Source organism: Egretta garzetta, unplaced genomic scaffold (genome assembly GCF_000687185.1).
Source record: "Egretta garzetta isolate BGI_Z169 unplaced genomic scaffold, ASM68718v1 scaffold142, whole genome shotgun sequence".
Lineage (NCBI taxonomy): Eukaryota > Metazoa > Chordata > Aves > Pelecaniformes > Ardeidae > Egretta > Egretta garzetta.
Genome location: NW_009258955.1, coordinates 1,126,397 through 1,142,090, shown reverse-complemented (window position 1 = coordinate 1,142,090; position 15,694 = coordinate 1,126,397). Strand labels below are relative to the sequence as shown.

General features: G+C 45.9%; 1 protein-coding gene across 4 annotated transcripts in view; it reads right to left on the bottom strand.

The window, feature by feature from the left end:
• The window catches only part of GAD2 (glutamate decarboxylase 2), a 37,710-nt gene that overhangs the window by 20,059 nt on the left and 1,957 nt on the right, over positions 1-15,694 (bottom strand). The window contains exons 2-4 of one of the 4 annotated variants that reach the window (XM_035890166.1): positions 12,355-12,445; positions 11,203-11,315; positions 7,148-7,263 (exon numbers count right to left, since the gene is read on the bottom strand). In XM_035890166.1, coding sequence (XP_035746059.1) covers positions 7,148-7,263; positions 11,203-11,315; positions 12,355-12,445 — 320 coding nt within the window. Of the gene's footprint in view, positions 1-7,147; positions 7,264-11,202; positions 11,316-12,354; positions 12,446-15,694 lie in introns of those variants that run through there. The other 3 variants (XM_035890163.1, XM_035890167.1, XM_035890165.1) reach the window with 3 other exon arrangements.

Below are 15,694 nucleotides of genomic sequence, written 5' to 3'. Positions count from 1 at the left end.
AGAGCAAAGAAAACTTTCCTAACAATGACGAATATTAAACTTGGGTTTAATATTCCTGGGATGGTGCTGAAAATTTGGTTGCCTGTGTAATATAAACATAGAGAAATAAAAAGGTCAAAGAGGAGGAAAGGCTTGCAGGAATAAGCCTGGTTAAAGAGAACTGCTGGCAGATTCAGCTGGGCTAATGGGGAAGAAGGACATTAATTGTGGTCCCTTAGGGAATACAGGGGCCACAGACTCTTTGGCCACAAGAGGAAGCGAGCTCAACCACCACCTTTTGCGACACAGCCATGTAGGAGATACGCAGATCTGAAGTCTTAAGGTGGGAGAACCAGGGTCAAAAAGGGAGGACGGGACAGACTGCCTGATGCCAGTCCTGAAGGAAAAACCAGGCTAGGAGAAGCTGGCAGGGTCAGAGTTTCTCCACTGTCCCGTGCTTGCCAGGGACGGGAGGACACGCAGGTGGGAGTGGGCTGTCACTGCAGCTTTCGCCCTCCCACCCTTCATGCGGTGCTGCACTGCAAAAGGGTGCATGGGAGACTACAAATACATCCCCAACAGACGGGAACCTCAATCTGTCTCTGAAAAGCAACGCGGTTAAAATTCAGTGGTGAAGGAGAAGGCATAGAGTATTAGTCAATTAACGATATTAGTGACAAAAGCGTATTTTTAGTCAGGAAAAAAAAATGGTGATCTTGAGCCAGGGGAACCTCTCCATTTCAAATGCTGCCAGGAATAAGTCTGTTTGCCTGATAGCCATTTTTTCATAGTTAGCTTTGTAAAGTAAAAATACATTGTAAGTTGATTACAGGTGCAATAATGAATAGACCTTGTGGAAAAAGGAAGAATTAGAATAATTAAAAATGTTATGATGCTGAAAAGTATGGCATTGTTATCTTAAATGAACAGTGCTTCAATAAACAGGTGCTTCTATTTTTATAGCTTGCTAAATTAATTGCTTATAATCTGGTATGGCTGAAGCTGTCAGGAAGAACCATCCTAATGCCGTGAGCCCCAGAGGTCAGATTTCAGATTGCAGTTTCTCCCCACTCACATAAATCCAGAGTGGCACGAGCTTTGTGGAGGAAGCTCATCAGGAGTGAGTTCCCAAATGCTGAGCAAGCTGAGCCATCCATCAGCCGAAACCTGCCTGAGGTCTGCAGGTTTGGTTGCTGGCCCCCCCGTTGCTCTGCAGCCCTGGACCCCCAGCCTCAGCCCCTCAGCCACACGTCAGCGAAGCAGGAGCACACACTTTCCTCTCCATCTCCCCTGGGCTTTACACAATGTGGATCCTTGGATGTGTAGGCTGGGCTACTTCTCTCTTAATTTTAATGATCTAAAAATGTGTGTCTGGTCTAGGCTTGCTGTCCAGGCTCCCTCAATAGTGAGGAAGAAAAGGTACCTCCAGAAGACACCTCATCCCAAGGTTTTGGCACCCCATCCCCAAGGTTTTGGCACCCGTTTTAGACTAGGATGAGTTGTCTTTTGCAGATCTCGCTCTCTTTTTATTGGCTATAAAAAGTGCACAGACTAACTCAGATTAAATGTTTACATTTTAGGTGATTAAAGTTAAGTGACATGAATCCTATCTTTAATGTCTCATTGTAAGCTATAGCTTTTCCTTCAATTATCTACAAAAAGAGTATACTGTGTCCCATCACATTTTTAAATATACTGTAATGATATATATGTTTGCTACTGTTTCCTTTAGCTACTGCTATTCAATTTTTAAAGTTACTTGTTAATGTCAGGGGAGAAATGAATATACTAATGTTTCTGCACAACATGCTAATATTTCCATCTTCTGCATTTCTGAAATATAAAACTTCATACTGCTTTTCCAATCCAGCAAGACTCACAACTTGTTTTTTTTTTCCAGTGCAGATAGTTTTGCAGCATTATCTGTGCATAAGAAATGTTGCACTGAGTTCAGGAGGATCCTGTGGCAGTGTAAAAGTCAGGAGATATCAACCAGATGGAGGATTAGACCCAAATGATGTAGGGCTCATTCAGGACAGGCTGCCCTAGAGCATTGCTTTTCTGGAAAATGGTTTTGCTTTGATTTTAATGGAGTTACTTGAATTAAGTTGCTCCTCAAATAAGATCAACTTCTTAACTGTTTCCCTCTGGCTTCAAATATCACCAAGCAATACTTTTCTAGTTATTATGCACTGGGTAATGCAAAGAAAGAATGTGTGAATCCATGAGTTTGATTTTTAGTTTCCTTAGGTAGAAATGAAAACACTCTGTATACTCAGAAGTATAACTTACGGCTTCATAATTTATGCCACCCAATGGAAAACATGATCTCCAGGCTCCCCAAATCTTTCCCTGAAAGTCCCATCACACAGGTCATCTCTTGGACAGCTTCTTGCAGGTGCCAGTCCTGGAAACTGCCTGGCTAGAGGGCAACGTTACATGCCATGAGGTGGTGGGCCTGGAGACCAGCTTTTCATTCTGCACGAAACCAAACCAACATCTTCCATAGGCTGTGTGAAATGGAGGTCTGTCGAGCTGCCTGCTCTGAGACAGAATTTTTTAATTGCCTTCTGTCTCAGAGCCAAGAACCTCTGTTTTAGATTTCAGAAACTGTTCAGACAAAAGCTTCTCCAAAGCCACTCTTCTCCCACAGCTACTGCTGTAGTTTGCTGTATTCCCTGCAAGTAATGGGGCTTGTCCATGAGGGGAAATCAGCGTGCAAGAAGCTGAAGTGGTGATTTACGGCAAACTGCCTCCTCTGATCTAACTGATGTGTGGATGCTGCACACACTATGGCCATGAGGGTGCTCCCCTACCACTGCAGACGAGGCACCTCTCACGGATGTCCTCCAGAGAATGAGGTCCCTCTGAGTATGTCTGGCTGTCTACAATACTGACACCTGTCCTGTTTTCAGCTGGGATAGAGTTAATTTTCTTCCTAGTGGCTGGTACAGTGCTGTGGTTTGGATTTAGTACTAGAAGAATGGAGCTAACTCACTGATGTTTTAGTTGTTGCTAAGACTGGCCAAGGACTTCTCAGCTCTGCCAGGGGCACAAGAAGCTGGGAGGGGGCACAGCCAGGACAGTTGACCCCAACTCGCCCCAGGGCTACTCCATACCATATAATGTCCTACTCGGTATATAAACAGGGGGAAGAAGAACGATGGGGGAGATGTTCGGAGCTATGGCGTTTGTCTTCCCAAGTCACTGTTATGTGTGATGGAGCCCTGCTTTCCTGGAGATGGCTGAACACCTGCCTGCCTGTGGGAATTAGGGAATGAATTCCTTGTTTTGTTTTGCTTGCATGGGTGGTTTTTGCTTTACCTATTAAATTGTCTTTATCTCAACCCAGGAGTTTTCTCACTTTTACCTTTCTGATTCTCTCCCCCATCCCACCATAGGGGAGTGATTGAGTGGCTGGGTGATGCTTAGTTACTGGCTGGGGTTAAACCACGACACCACCTTACACCTGAGCTGCCAACAGACCCTCCCTTCATGTTGGTGGCTGCCGGGGCCACGCTCCCAGTGAAGCCTCGGGCAGGAGCCATTCCACCCTGCGAGCAGTGCGGATGGAGGGATGCCAGAGGCAGAGACACCCTCTCTGTGCTCCCCTGGCTCTCTAACTGCCAGCTCATACTCTGTGGCTTCTCTTCCAAAACTAAGACAGGACTTGTATTGCTATTTCCCTGGTGAGCACCTGACAAGGCATTCCTCCTTGTAACGGCTGCTAGAGAGGGTGTGAAATTAGGAAAGCTAGGAAAGGACTACATGAAATTAGGAAAGGACTACATGAGCACAGTCTTGCTGGGTTGGAGACAGCAGATGTGAAGAAATCTCTATGTCTTCCCAATTATGCCGAGCTTTTTTTCATTCCCGGAACTGTGGATCGAGTCTGTATAGCCCCCAATTAAACACTGATTCCATGTAAAAGCTGCAAGTCTCTTCAGCTACTTCTATCAAATAAAAAGGCCAAGGACTGTTTTTGTAACCTGAACCCAACTAGTTCTCTGCAGATAAAATTCCCCCGCTGTACCCCTTTCCTCCTCAGAGTAAAATGACTTTGTCCTTTTTGCCTGCTAGCGGTGACCCCTGCTCCATGCTATTCCCAGCTGGTGCTGGATGCTGTCTAAGAGAGTGCTAGTTGGCCAGGTAAAAATCACTACAGGGAACGGGTTAAAATTCAACAGGAATTGCCTTATAGACAAATAGATCAATGCAAATATTCTGAGAAGGCAGTTCTCCCTTTCAGCTGCTTTCTCCACACGGAAAAAGGGATGTGCTCAGCTGAACACTCACAGCAGCCTGAAGCTGATGCACTGGGACACAGGACACAATCTGATCTTAGATTTGTCATTGTGTTTGAAATGATAGACTAAAATAGGTTTTTTACAACTGGCATCCATCACTTTTACCCCTCTGAGTCAAGGTGTCCTGCATCACATGCAGTCCAGAACAGCTGCCCTGAAGGACATCGCTCTGCTCCTGCACCAGTGCAGATGAAAGAACCACTGATAATGCACTAGTGAATACAGAGGATTGAATTAAGTCCTAAGCAAGAGCATCTCAGTGAAATTATACCTGGGCTAAGGCTGATCTAAGCAGTTATGGCATACTTCCCATCACTGGTGAAACAGAAATAAACAGGAGCAGAGTGAGATGTAAGTCACGGTCCTACTGAACAGCTGGGGGAGGATCTGCTTACTGAGAACCTGAACAGTTGGAATAGTCACATAACCTATTTTAGGTACCTAATGTAGGTTGCACATGTTGGAAGGCTGATCTCTGTGTATGGTCAATACACAGAAGTAGGTGAACCCCTCCTGAAGGTGATTTAGAACATCTAAATTAAGAAATATTTAGGTTCCTAATTTGGATGCTCTGAGTTTCCCTCCAGAGGTGCCTCTCTTCACTGATTGTGCAGAGTGAGGCTCCTAATTTAGGAACATGACGCACTCCTAAATTAGGAAGGGAATTACTTAGGAGCTGTAAATTACTCCTTCCTTCCCTGTTCCCCCACTGGCAGCTGAACCTATCACGGCATCAAACTGAGGCCAGATTCTGATTACAGCAATACTGGTGGCAACTGTGACGTAACTTCATTCATTCATAGTAACGGAAGCTCTAGATTAGTTGAAATGAAAATGGAATCCAGTCTGTGATGCTGATATTCTTGTCTGAGAATTGCTGAATATTGGAATCTTTACTTCTGTCTGAAAATCTTGAGGCAAAAATCTCAGTGTTTCTAAACACATAAAGTAACTTTAACCTTTGTTTACTACCACACCACACGTGCAGAGCATGGGGAAATGATAGTGTCCTGTTAGCAGACTGCTTGTTCCATGGCCATCGTCTTACAAGAGCACCCAACTGTGGCAGAGAGAAACCACAATCAGGCTGGGAAGTCTCAAAGGAAGCAGAAGATCACCATGATGTGATAAATGAGACAAATTACATTCTCGTATCTTAGTATCTATCCAGGTTCTGCAGGACATTTCCTATCTAAAAAGGGGATCGTACTCTTGGGCCTCTGCAATTCCTGAAACAGTGTCTGCTAGTTTGAGGGTTAAACCCTGACCCCACATCCTTTGGGCAATTAAGGGTTAAAGGATCCTGTCTTCACTTAGTGTGGCTTCTAAACTTCCCTAGAAGATGTGCCATTACATGCTTTATAAAAAACCTCGATTGAGGAAGCGACAAAACTGCAATTCCAAAATACTTTTAAAATGTAACAGATTTCAGATGCTGTTCTATGGATTCACTAGTATATTTGGGTTTGGAATGTTTAATTTGCTAAGGCAACTGCTGCTTCTCTGGCATGAAAACACAATTATTAAAGCTCATTTCATTATTTGGAGACTGATAGCACAATTCGGTTCATTGTTTAACATTCCATCGCTATGAATACAATGAAATTCTTTAATGATTAATAGGGTCTGTTATTTTAAATAATCACGCTGAACCTTATTTGCAAGACTTACTACTTCTGTTAACTTCCATATGAATAATACATGCATCTAGCTGTACAGCCAGCTTTGAAGAGTTGCTACTCACTTGTAGAATATCCTTCTCTTTGACTGTTTTGGGGACAATTATTCTGCAATGTGGAGCCCACAGCTGTGTATCACATCTCATCCTACTGCCATCAAAGGCATCCTCAGAGGGATTTCCTCCCAGACATTTCTGATCGGTTTTTAGGACACTTTGCTCTTCACACTCATACAGAATGGAAACACGTTCTCCGATAATACAAAAAAGGTAGCCAGGAGGATGTTGTCACCTAACATGGAAAGAGTCCTGCCTGGCCAAGCCCACATGGCTGGAGGGACATTGAGAAGGGGACCACGAAGCCTGAAGAGAGCTCACAGCCCCTCCTGGGTATAACCCTTCCCTTTCCCCTTGCTCCTGCGCACACATTCTCCACGATAAGCTGCAAGGAGCTTTCAATGGCCATAAACCCCAAACAACCCCCACAATACAGACAGAAATATGATTTCTGTATCGTTGTTCAAAGAGCAAAAACCTCTGTGTTTCTCCCATGCGGACCACTCGGATTTTTCCTGTGCCCACCTCCCCTCCCCTCTTGCACTGCTGGGTCCCGTCGGTGCCTGTGACAAACCCCAGTGTGCTGAAGCTTTTGCTCAGAGAGAAAAACACAGCAAAGCCCAGCTCCCCACCATATACCGCAGCTGCTGTATAAACACGCAGCATTTCCATACTGCTGTCTTCATCTGTGTTATCACCTTCTCATTAAATAACAGCAGGAGCGGTTTCAGCTAGAAACATTCTGACTCACAGTGATTTTCTGTTCCCCTAGAACGACCCGAACAAAAGACATTCCTGGCAGAAAGTGCTGAAGCCCGATGATGAGCTCTCATCACTTGATGTGGTCCTTACCATTCATATCGACATTTATACAGACACAAGTGAGAGCAAAAAAAAAAAAAAAGGCTTTGGTTTGTAGAACATGCTCTCCTTGGGTTTCAGCCACAGATAACCACACAGTTCATCCCTCTATGTATCAAAAAGCCAGCCCCTTCCCGGTTTTTATTCCCAGAGAAGGAATAACAGAAATGAAGACAGTTGGCTACAAGTTCCCACCCAGCTATTTTCTTCATCATAAATTCATACAAGCAGATGTAACAGATAGGAAAAACCCAGAAACACATACATGTTCTGATGTGAAGGCAACCAGTCTGGGAATAGCTGCCATTCCTTTTTCTTTAACTTCTGGGAACATCTTGAAACGTGCAATCAACATAGCATACATGTTAGATATGGCACCACCTGGAGTCCACAGTAATATACTGTTACTTTTTCTATGCATTGTAATATTATTGCAGAACAAACGACAAGTCTTGCTACAGTCTTTCTAACTCTAATGTTAATGTTTCTGCCTAATGGCAGATTCTTCTTCCTGATGCTCCTCACAGCTGGGTTGTGTAATAACAGGATCTACTACACCCAAATAACAACTTATGCAAAGAGTACTGCTACAAAAAATGATGGGGGTTTCCTTTCATCCTCGTTTCTGTTACCATTTCTCCTTTAGTCCCCAATCTTATCTTGCCATATGCCATCAACACATGATCCCCACTCTGTTCCACCTCCCAAGCAGATGCCACCACAAGGCAACTTGCTAAGTGGCTTCCAAGTGCAACCTAAACTGTGCTCTCCCCCCCAGTCCCAAATCAGGGTGGCATTTCATGCCCCAGCTCTGAGCAAACCCACACAGACCTTATCTTGTGGATAACTGGAGTGGGGAGAGGGAAGAGAAAAGAAAAAGGGTCATTCTAACAAATCTTCTTTTTATTTGTCCTCCGATGGGAGCAAGGGGAAAAGGTTACATGTCCCTAACACTAGCCTTAAAATCACTGGCAAGCATTGACCTAAAATACCCATTTCAAGATGGGTATTTTACCCGCTTCAAGATGGGTATCAGATGACAGCTCTACAGTATTCTGTTCCTATATTTTAATTGTCAGTGCATAAGTTAAAAATGAGCACTTCGTTCTTCCTTTTTGAAATTTTTACAAACTGAGCCTCTGTGGCTACAGTGGAACGATGTTTGGTCACACATTAATGCTGCATGAGCACTATGGGAATATAATGCAGAACCCGAGGCAGGGTCTGAGGACTTTTACATACGTACGCACATAAATACACACACACACAGACACGTATGCACAAAATCCATCACTTCTATCCTGTATATATACTACATATATATATATATATGGATTGATTATATATCGATGTTTATGCACATATATTTATATAAAGCAAAGGTGTATATTGATCATGGTTTTTGCCTTTTAAATGAACAGGTCAGGGTGCAGCTGAGGTAGAGTTCAACTAACCCAACCTTCATCCATCTAAAAATGGAGTGAAGAGCATAAGACAGGCAATTCTAGAAGATGGTTCAGTTCATCCTAAGGTAGCTGCTTGTGGTAGGTGCGATGACTTGCCCTGCAAATGCATCCACCCCTCTCCCTTGAATATACGGGAGCTGCTGTAACTAGCCCAGGGCAGACACCCAATGTTTGGACGGCCAAAGTGAGGTAAGATAAACCCTACCCTTTAAGCAAGTCACAGTAGCTCTGCTGCAAGCAGCAACGTTACACCATGTTACACCAGCAGGGTATATGTGTTGGCAAATTTAACATCGTTGTGACTTTTGTAAGATTTGTATTTATCCCCCTGGAGATATATACACTGTTCCACAGTCCACAGAAACTGTGCCCTTCATTTGTAATCAGTGTCCTAGCTCTGCTCTTGCAGTGAGGCTGCCTCTGCTCTGGGCTTTACCACTGGTCCTCCTCTGAATCCAAGGGAAAATGCCACAGAGGGATGGCACCGCTGGCATGGGGGTCAGTACAAATCAGGCTTTTTCTTCCCCTTTCAACTATCTTGAGATGTACGAACATATTTCTACACTCCTCTTCACAAACAACAAAACAAGAAATGGAGAGATTAAGAGGAAATGCTTGGGTACCTGCCCCTAAAAAATGCAGATGTCATGTAATGGCTGCAGTTGATGATTTAGGTGACTGAACTAAGGTATCCAAGTTGAAGAAATTTGGCCTATCTTGTCCAAACTCATTGGCTCAGTGTGAAAAGAATCAAGACAGAAATGTTAAGTTTCTTCAATACCAGGCTTTCCTATTAGTACTTATTACCTAACCATTTAACTTTAAGCTTATTAATAAGCCTGAATTCTGCCTTTAATTTTGCAGCTGTGTTTACACCCACAGTTAATTGCAGGCAACAAAACACACCTACAGAATTTGGAGAACCTAATCAGGCCTTTATGCTTTGCATGTATCGATACTGTATATTTCATTCCAGAGAATGCAAAGAGTGAGAACCTTTTCTTCGCAACAGTCAGGTCTTCAGTGGAAGCCATGACGGTTTGAAACAAGAAGACAACATAGAGCTGATTTTGATTATTGCTTAAAAAAGCAGAACCTGCACAGGGGGCATTGCTGCCTGAAGAAGAGTGAATTAGAAAGATACACTGTGCGCAAATCAGAAATTGCAGAGAAAGAAAGGATGAGAGGGGGCAGCACTGCCCGTGGCCAGCACAGGTACACGCCTGCCAGAGAGCCTGTCCCCACGCAGGTTCCAGCCAGGTGAAGCAAGCTCCAGCATCTGCCAGGCAGCAACACCCTGGCCCCCCCAGGTCAGGCAGGACCTCTCGCTGACCCCAAAGGGATGGCAGCTCCTCCTGAGGCGCTCATCTTCCCTGACTCATGCTGTCTCAAGCACAATTTGCCAGACTTGGGCAGATCCGGTGCATGCGCTGAGCCTCTCACCCCTGCCTGCCGCCGGTGCCCAGCCTCTGCCCGCCACGTCTGCTGAGCAGCATTGCTCCTGCTCTTCTCTCCCCTCTTGGGTCCCTGACCAGCCTGGTGGGGCTACTGCAGCTCAAGCCTGCAAGGCGAGGAACTGCAGACCAGCTGTGCTGAGCCAGGCCAGGGACTGGACAGTAACCAACCCCTGTCGAGTTTCCGAAATCTTTGGCTTAGGTCCTGGGCTCGTGATGCTGCTGCTCTGTGTGATGGAGGCCACGGTTTTGGTCAGGACCTCTAAGCACTATAGTAAAAGCTGTCAGAGCTTTTGTGCTCAGTGCTTTTTAAATAAGAAGTAATATAAATTCTTCTCATCTTTCTCTCCACCTCTGTGGAAAGGCCCAGGACAAAACTCCTGCACCGCTTCCCACGTGTGCATTCAGAAGTTGAAGATGAGCCTTGCCTGATCTCCTGCACAGCATGAACTTTACCATTCATGCCCTCAGAGAGCTGAACATCCTAGGCTGTTGTCACTGAGGCCTTTCCTTTGCTCAATAGTCCAAACAGTCCTTCCCTCTCTATTAGGTCAATGAAATTTCTTTCCAGAAGGGCTCCTTCCCCACCAGCTATCAATCTGTTCTCTTTTGACAAGCCAAGATGCTATGCCTAATGTAAATTCTTTCCAGTTTTTGCAATTTGGTGATATAGATAGGCCAAAATTTTTAGCAGTGAAATTCCAGAGTAAGATAGGAGGGGACAGAGTATAAATCAAAAGGCTACGTGGAATGATTACAATAATAAAAAAAAAAAGTCTTAACAATGTAGTGTTTGTCAGAGTCAATGATTTGCCTACAGTAAATCACACTCATTTTTTGCCTTAGTGACTTGCCCTGAAGGAGCCAGGTTTCTGAGCCTTTAAGCACCCAGATTAACTAGCCACCCAAGGACCCTGACTGAGCCCAACAGGCCCGCTCACACATGGAAGGCTGTGTGCTGTCATGTTGGCAGGATCTATTGACTCCACTAAAATTATTCAAAGGGATGCTACATCTTTCCCTCTCTGCTCCAATTTCCCCCGCGGTGATGGAGAGCATTGTTGTGTTTCTTCCCTCCATTACTATTTCAATAGTCTTTCTATTTCATGTATCCATAAAAAGTGGGGGCAAAGCAAAACTGCAAGGCAAATGTCTCTTCTGATTATGTTTCCCATGTGCCATTACAGCTGCTCAGAATGCCGTGCAATTTGCTCAAACAGACCCTCATAATCACATCCCTAAAATTCATAAACATGCAATACTTTATCTCAAAGAGGCCACTGGTGGTTATCAGCAAGTGTCCTCTCAAACATGCATATTTAATTACGTTTACTCTTTAACTACAGGGGATGTCATATAGCATAGTCTGAAAAATAAAGAAAGCTTGAAATATCATGTACCAGGTGAAAATATCCCATCGCCACAGCCCCCTGGCCAGCCAACCATCTCTCTCATTTTCCTTAGTGTGACATATTCCAAAAGTACAAACACTGGAGCAATTTCATAGGTGAACCTGAAATGTAGTAATGTCCATATTTAATGCTTTCATCTACAGCACTAACACATCTTTTTCCAATATTACATTACATTATAGCCACAACACACTGTATCTTGCACTGGGTGGAGTTCTGTTTTACAGTACTTTTGATAATCTTCCTTCTGATTTGATGTTAAATGCCTAGAAACAGAAATGCTGAGAGCGCTTGAGACTCCATTTCCACCCATTTCAGTGAAACAAATCTTGCCCACCTCTTCCAGGCTCAAGGCTTTGCCCTGTATTTAAGAGCTGCTGGGCAGCGCCAGACCTTTGCCTTTCAAAAACCTGCGTGCATGCCTAGAAGCATGTATGTCAGCAGTCCTATTCGTGACGACAAGACAGTGCATGAAGTTAAGCAAGTGTGCAAAAATGCTTCCTAGTCCCAAAGTGGAAAAAAAACCATCTTGCCCACCTCTTCCAGGCTCAAGGCTTTGCCCTGTATTTAAGAGCTGCTGGGCAGCGCCAGACCTTTGCCTTTCAAAAACCTGCGTGCATGCCTAGAAGCATGTATGTCAGCAGTCCTATTCGTGACGACAAGACAGTGCATGAAGTTAAGCAAGTGTGCAAAAATGCTTCCTAGTCCCAAAGTGGAAAAAAAAAACCCCACACTTTAAATTCTGCGCCTCTTTCTTACAGCAAGCAACGTCTCCAGCTGCTCTGAGTATGGATTGTACATAACCCCTCTACAGGAATGCAACTGTTCACTTAGCACACCTTTCATTTTACATACTTACGCATGCAAAAACGATAAAGTTTTTTTTTTCCTGTATATTTTTTTGGGGGGTAGCAAAACTGACATCATATTAATATGACGAAATTTTACAGAAGACAGCCTACAATGTTCAAAGTCTTCATGTAAATAGCTGTAGCAGCCATTTAAAAAGCAGACAATTGTTTTTTCCAGCAACCTTAACATAAAAGTATTCTTTCTCTCATTCATCTACCGCAGCTAACATTTTCGAGTATAACTGTAAAATTGTATTAAATTTCATTAAGGAAAAAATCTGCTACTTACATATTAGTATTTGCTGCTGATGTCAGCCAGTCTGCTGCCAATCCAACCATGTCCAATCCAGTTGAAAGTTGATTAAAATATCTAGGGTGCCCTGCATAAGATGGAAAATGTTATCAAAAGGCTGATGGCTCTGAATTAAACTATTCAGTGCTGAACAGTGTATTTACCTCCGGATTTCTATAGAGAAAGAAGTGCTTTCAAGGTACGAAACAAAGCAAACAGCAATAAATACATTTCTTGGAGAAGGCAGGATTTCTCTTCTTTCTCATTCCAAACTCAGTAAAATCAGAGTAATTACACTGAACGCAGAATAATGAATTCCAACATTCCCTATTATCCTCTCAATATGCCTTGAAAATTACCACATCGCTGCCTCACAAAAATAGCTGTTTGCTCCCGTTAGCGTGTCACATGTTGTCACTGGATGTGTTTTTGCCTGGCTAGGTTTGAAAGGCACGCACGAGACACCATCTGAAGAGCTTGCCAGTACATACAACATCAGTGATGAATGGCTAATAATTATAATAGACAAGGCAAAATGAGAAAATGGAACATTTTGGTGACTGCTTTGCACATGACTCAAAGGCTGATGATTGTACGAAGATGGCAGGGAAGGTGGCGGTCCTTGTCATTTCTTCCCTGTCAGACTGCAATTACAAAGAGCCTGCCTGCTCACGACTGTGATTTTCAACAAACCCCGTGAAAACCAGCATTTCTGTCCCAGCAGAATGCTGCACAAGAACACACTCACGGAGCTGATAGTTCATTTACCTGGTTAATCTAACTGGCTCCTGATTTTTTTCCAAAACCCTGTTAAGAGATTTTTCTTAAAAATGTGCCTAGAGCCATTAAACCCAGGACCCACTAAAACTCGGTTTTTACTAGTTGCACCCCACAAGCCTCTGTTAAGTGGCATAATTACCAGTACAAATCATGGATGGTTCACAATTACTTAAACGCCATCCAACTCGAAGGACAGCAGCCTCTGCTTGCAAAACACCTGTCCTGAGCCACAGACGACGTACTGTTATTGCCAGCACAGAAAATAAAAGATAGAGGAGGATGATTGAGGAAATGCAGACCCAGCACCAAGAGAAAACTTATCTTCGGTCTCTGGTGGCCTCTTATCAGGCACGGACACACGGCTGGCAGAAGAGCATGGGGAATTGCTCCCCAGCTCCCACGTTGCACACACAAAGGCAGAGTAATTGGGCTGTGCAGGCAGACCAGAGCAGGGGATAAGGAGCTGGGGGGGGTGGAGGGGGTGGGGGCGGCACACACACAAAATCCAGCTCCCTGGACCCTTAACCTGAGACAAGCCCCAAGACGCTGCCATCCAGCCTGACTGCATTTTGCACCGAGCCCTCCGCACCAGAGGTAGGAACTGCCACCTTCCCCTGGTTCCCGCTGCCCAGGACAGGCAGCCAAAGCCCTTCAGGCACCAAGGGATGCTGCTGAGATGCAGCAGGATGAGCAGGATCCAGCTCCCACCCCGCACACTCTTGAGTGGGGTAGGAGGGCCTGGGGCACATGTGCACCCTGCCACCACTGCCAAAGCCACCGCGATCCTGCACCAGCGGCTCTGCCTGCAGAGCACTGCATCTCCCCTGATGATGGGGTTTTGAGAGAGATTTTGGTATTTATAGCTCGGGTTCAATCCTACAGCCAGGCTCCAAGTGGGTTCCCAAATTCTGCTGGAAAGCAAGAGAAAATTAGGAGCTGGAAGCCTTTGGTGAATCTGGGCCACAGGAAGGCTCAAAGAGGCCAGAAAAACTCCTGCTTTGAAATAAATTCACACTGAAAAGCTGGGGAATAGCAGAATTCATATTTGCAGCTTGCAGTGTCTCGGCGGCTCTCCGTCAGCCCCATACCCGGCCCCAGGCGACAGCCCTCTTGTCACTGCTTGTTTCTTCAAGGAAATCTCATGGCACACCTCCCGCTTTGGGAACCGCCGTAGGAACGGGGCCGGCTGCACGCAGGGGTCAGGGCAGCCGGCCCCTGGAGCGAGCGCGGTGGGGGAGCAGCGCTGTGCTCCTGCAGAGACGTTCGTACAGGGAGAGCCGGAGCTGCTGCTGCTGGCACGGCTGCCGGCAGAGCCCCCGCGCCTACACCTGTAACACGGCCCCCGCCGCTCAGCGCCCTGCCCTTCTGCAGCGTGGCTTTAACACCCGACGGGCAGAGAACGCAATGCCCCAATCCGACCCCAACCTCAGCTGCAAGGGTTTGTCCGTCCATGTGATGCCCTAATACGTGAGCCAGCTCTCTTCCTTCAGCTAGATGGCCACAGAAAATTGTGGCTTTGGTTAAAATACAGGCTCCGCCGGCCAGGTAAGAAGAGTTTGCAAGAGATGTTGAAAAATCACCACCCCGGCGCTGTCTGCCTGAAACGCACATCCTTTGTCGTGGTTGTCACCAAACAAAGAGGTGACTGGAAAAGAGACTGACAGGGTGCAGGGAGCAGGGGAGATGCCAAAATAGCAGATTACTGCTTACTGGTTGCTTTAGCAATATCCTACATATTCACGTATATCCCAGAGTAAATCGGGAGATGATGGGCAAGAGGGCTGAGGCACTAGGACAGCCAGGGATGGGCTTTCCCTGCCGAGGACATGCCTTCGCCCCATGCACCCTCCTCTCAAACACGCTCCCACCTGCGCTCGGTTTTAGGCACGGACATCCCCTCGCATTAACCTGCAGCCTCTGCAGCCTCCACAGGGAAGCGACGACAAGGGCCAGGCAAAGCTGGACAGCACAAATGAAGGCATGGCTGGTGGCACTGGGTTTGGCCTTGCCCACACGCCTGCATGGCCTGCTACCGGCATCAGGGCCTGCCAGGAGCAAGGCTGGACAAGCACCAGCTCCTCGCACCCTTCCTGGGGTTTCAAAGCCATTTTTAAATGCTCGCTTCTCAATTTCTCCTGCAAGCACTGCACAGGAGCCAAATTTCACATCTATCTTTCCCTGCATTTGCAGACACTGCCTTTTACATTCTCTCAGACGACACTCACCATGGGTGGATGCCGGGAGCCAGTAAGGGGGCATAAAGCCACCCCTGGCTCCCCAGGGCACCCCAGCGAGCCGCGGCACTCAGGCAACACCTGGGAGCATCCCACACCCGCCCGTCGGCCGAAAAATCAGCCATCTGGCTCCTCAAATCCCAACCGGGGATCAGTGCTGGGACTTGGGGATCCAGCTGTGAGGCTAATCTAAGCAATACAATTTATTTTCCAATCTGCCTCCTGGGCCCCTGCGGCCAAACGCAACCCAGCACCCCCCCAGCCCAGGAAGCGCTATGTCCGAAGGGCTCCTGCAGCAGGAACGGATGCCGACCCCCGCCGCC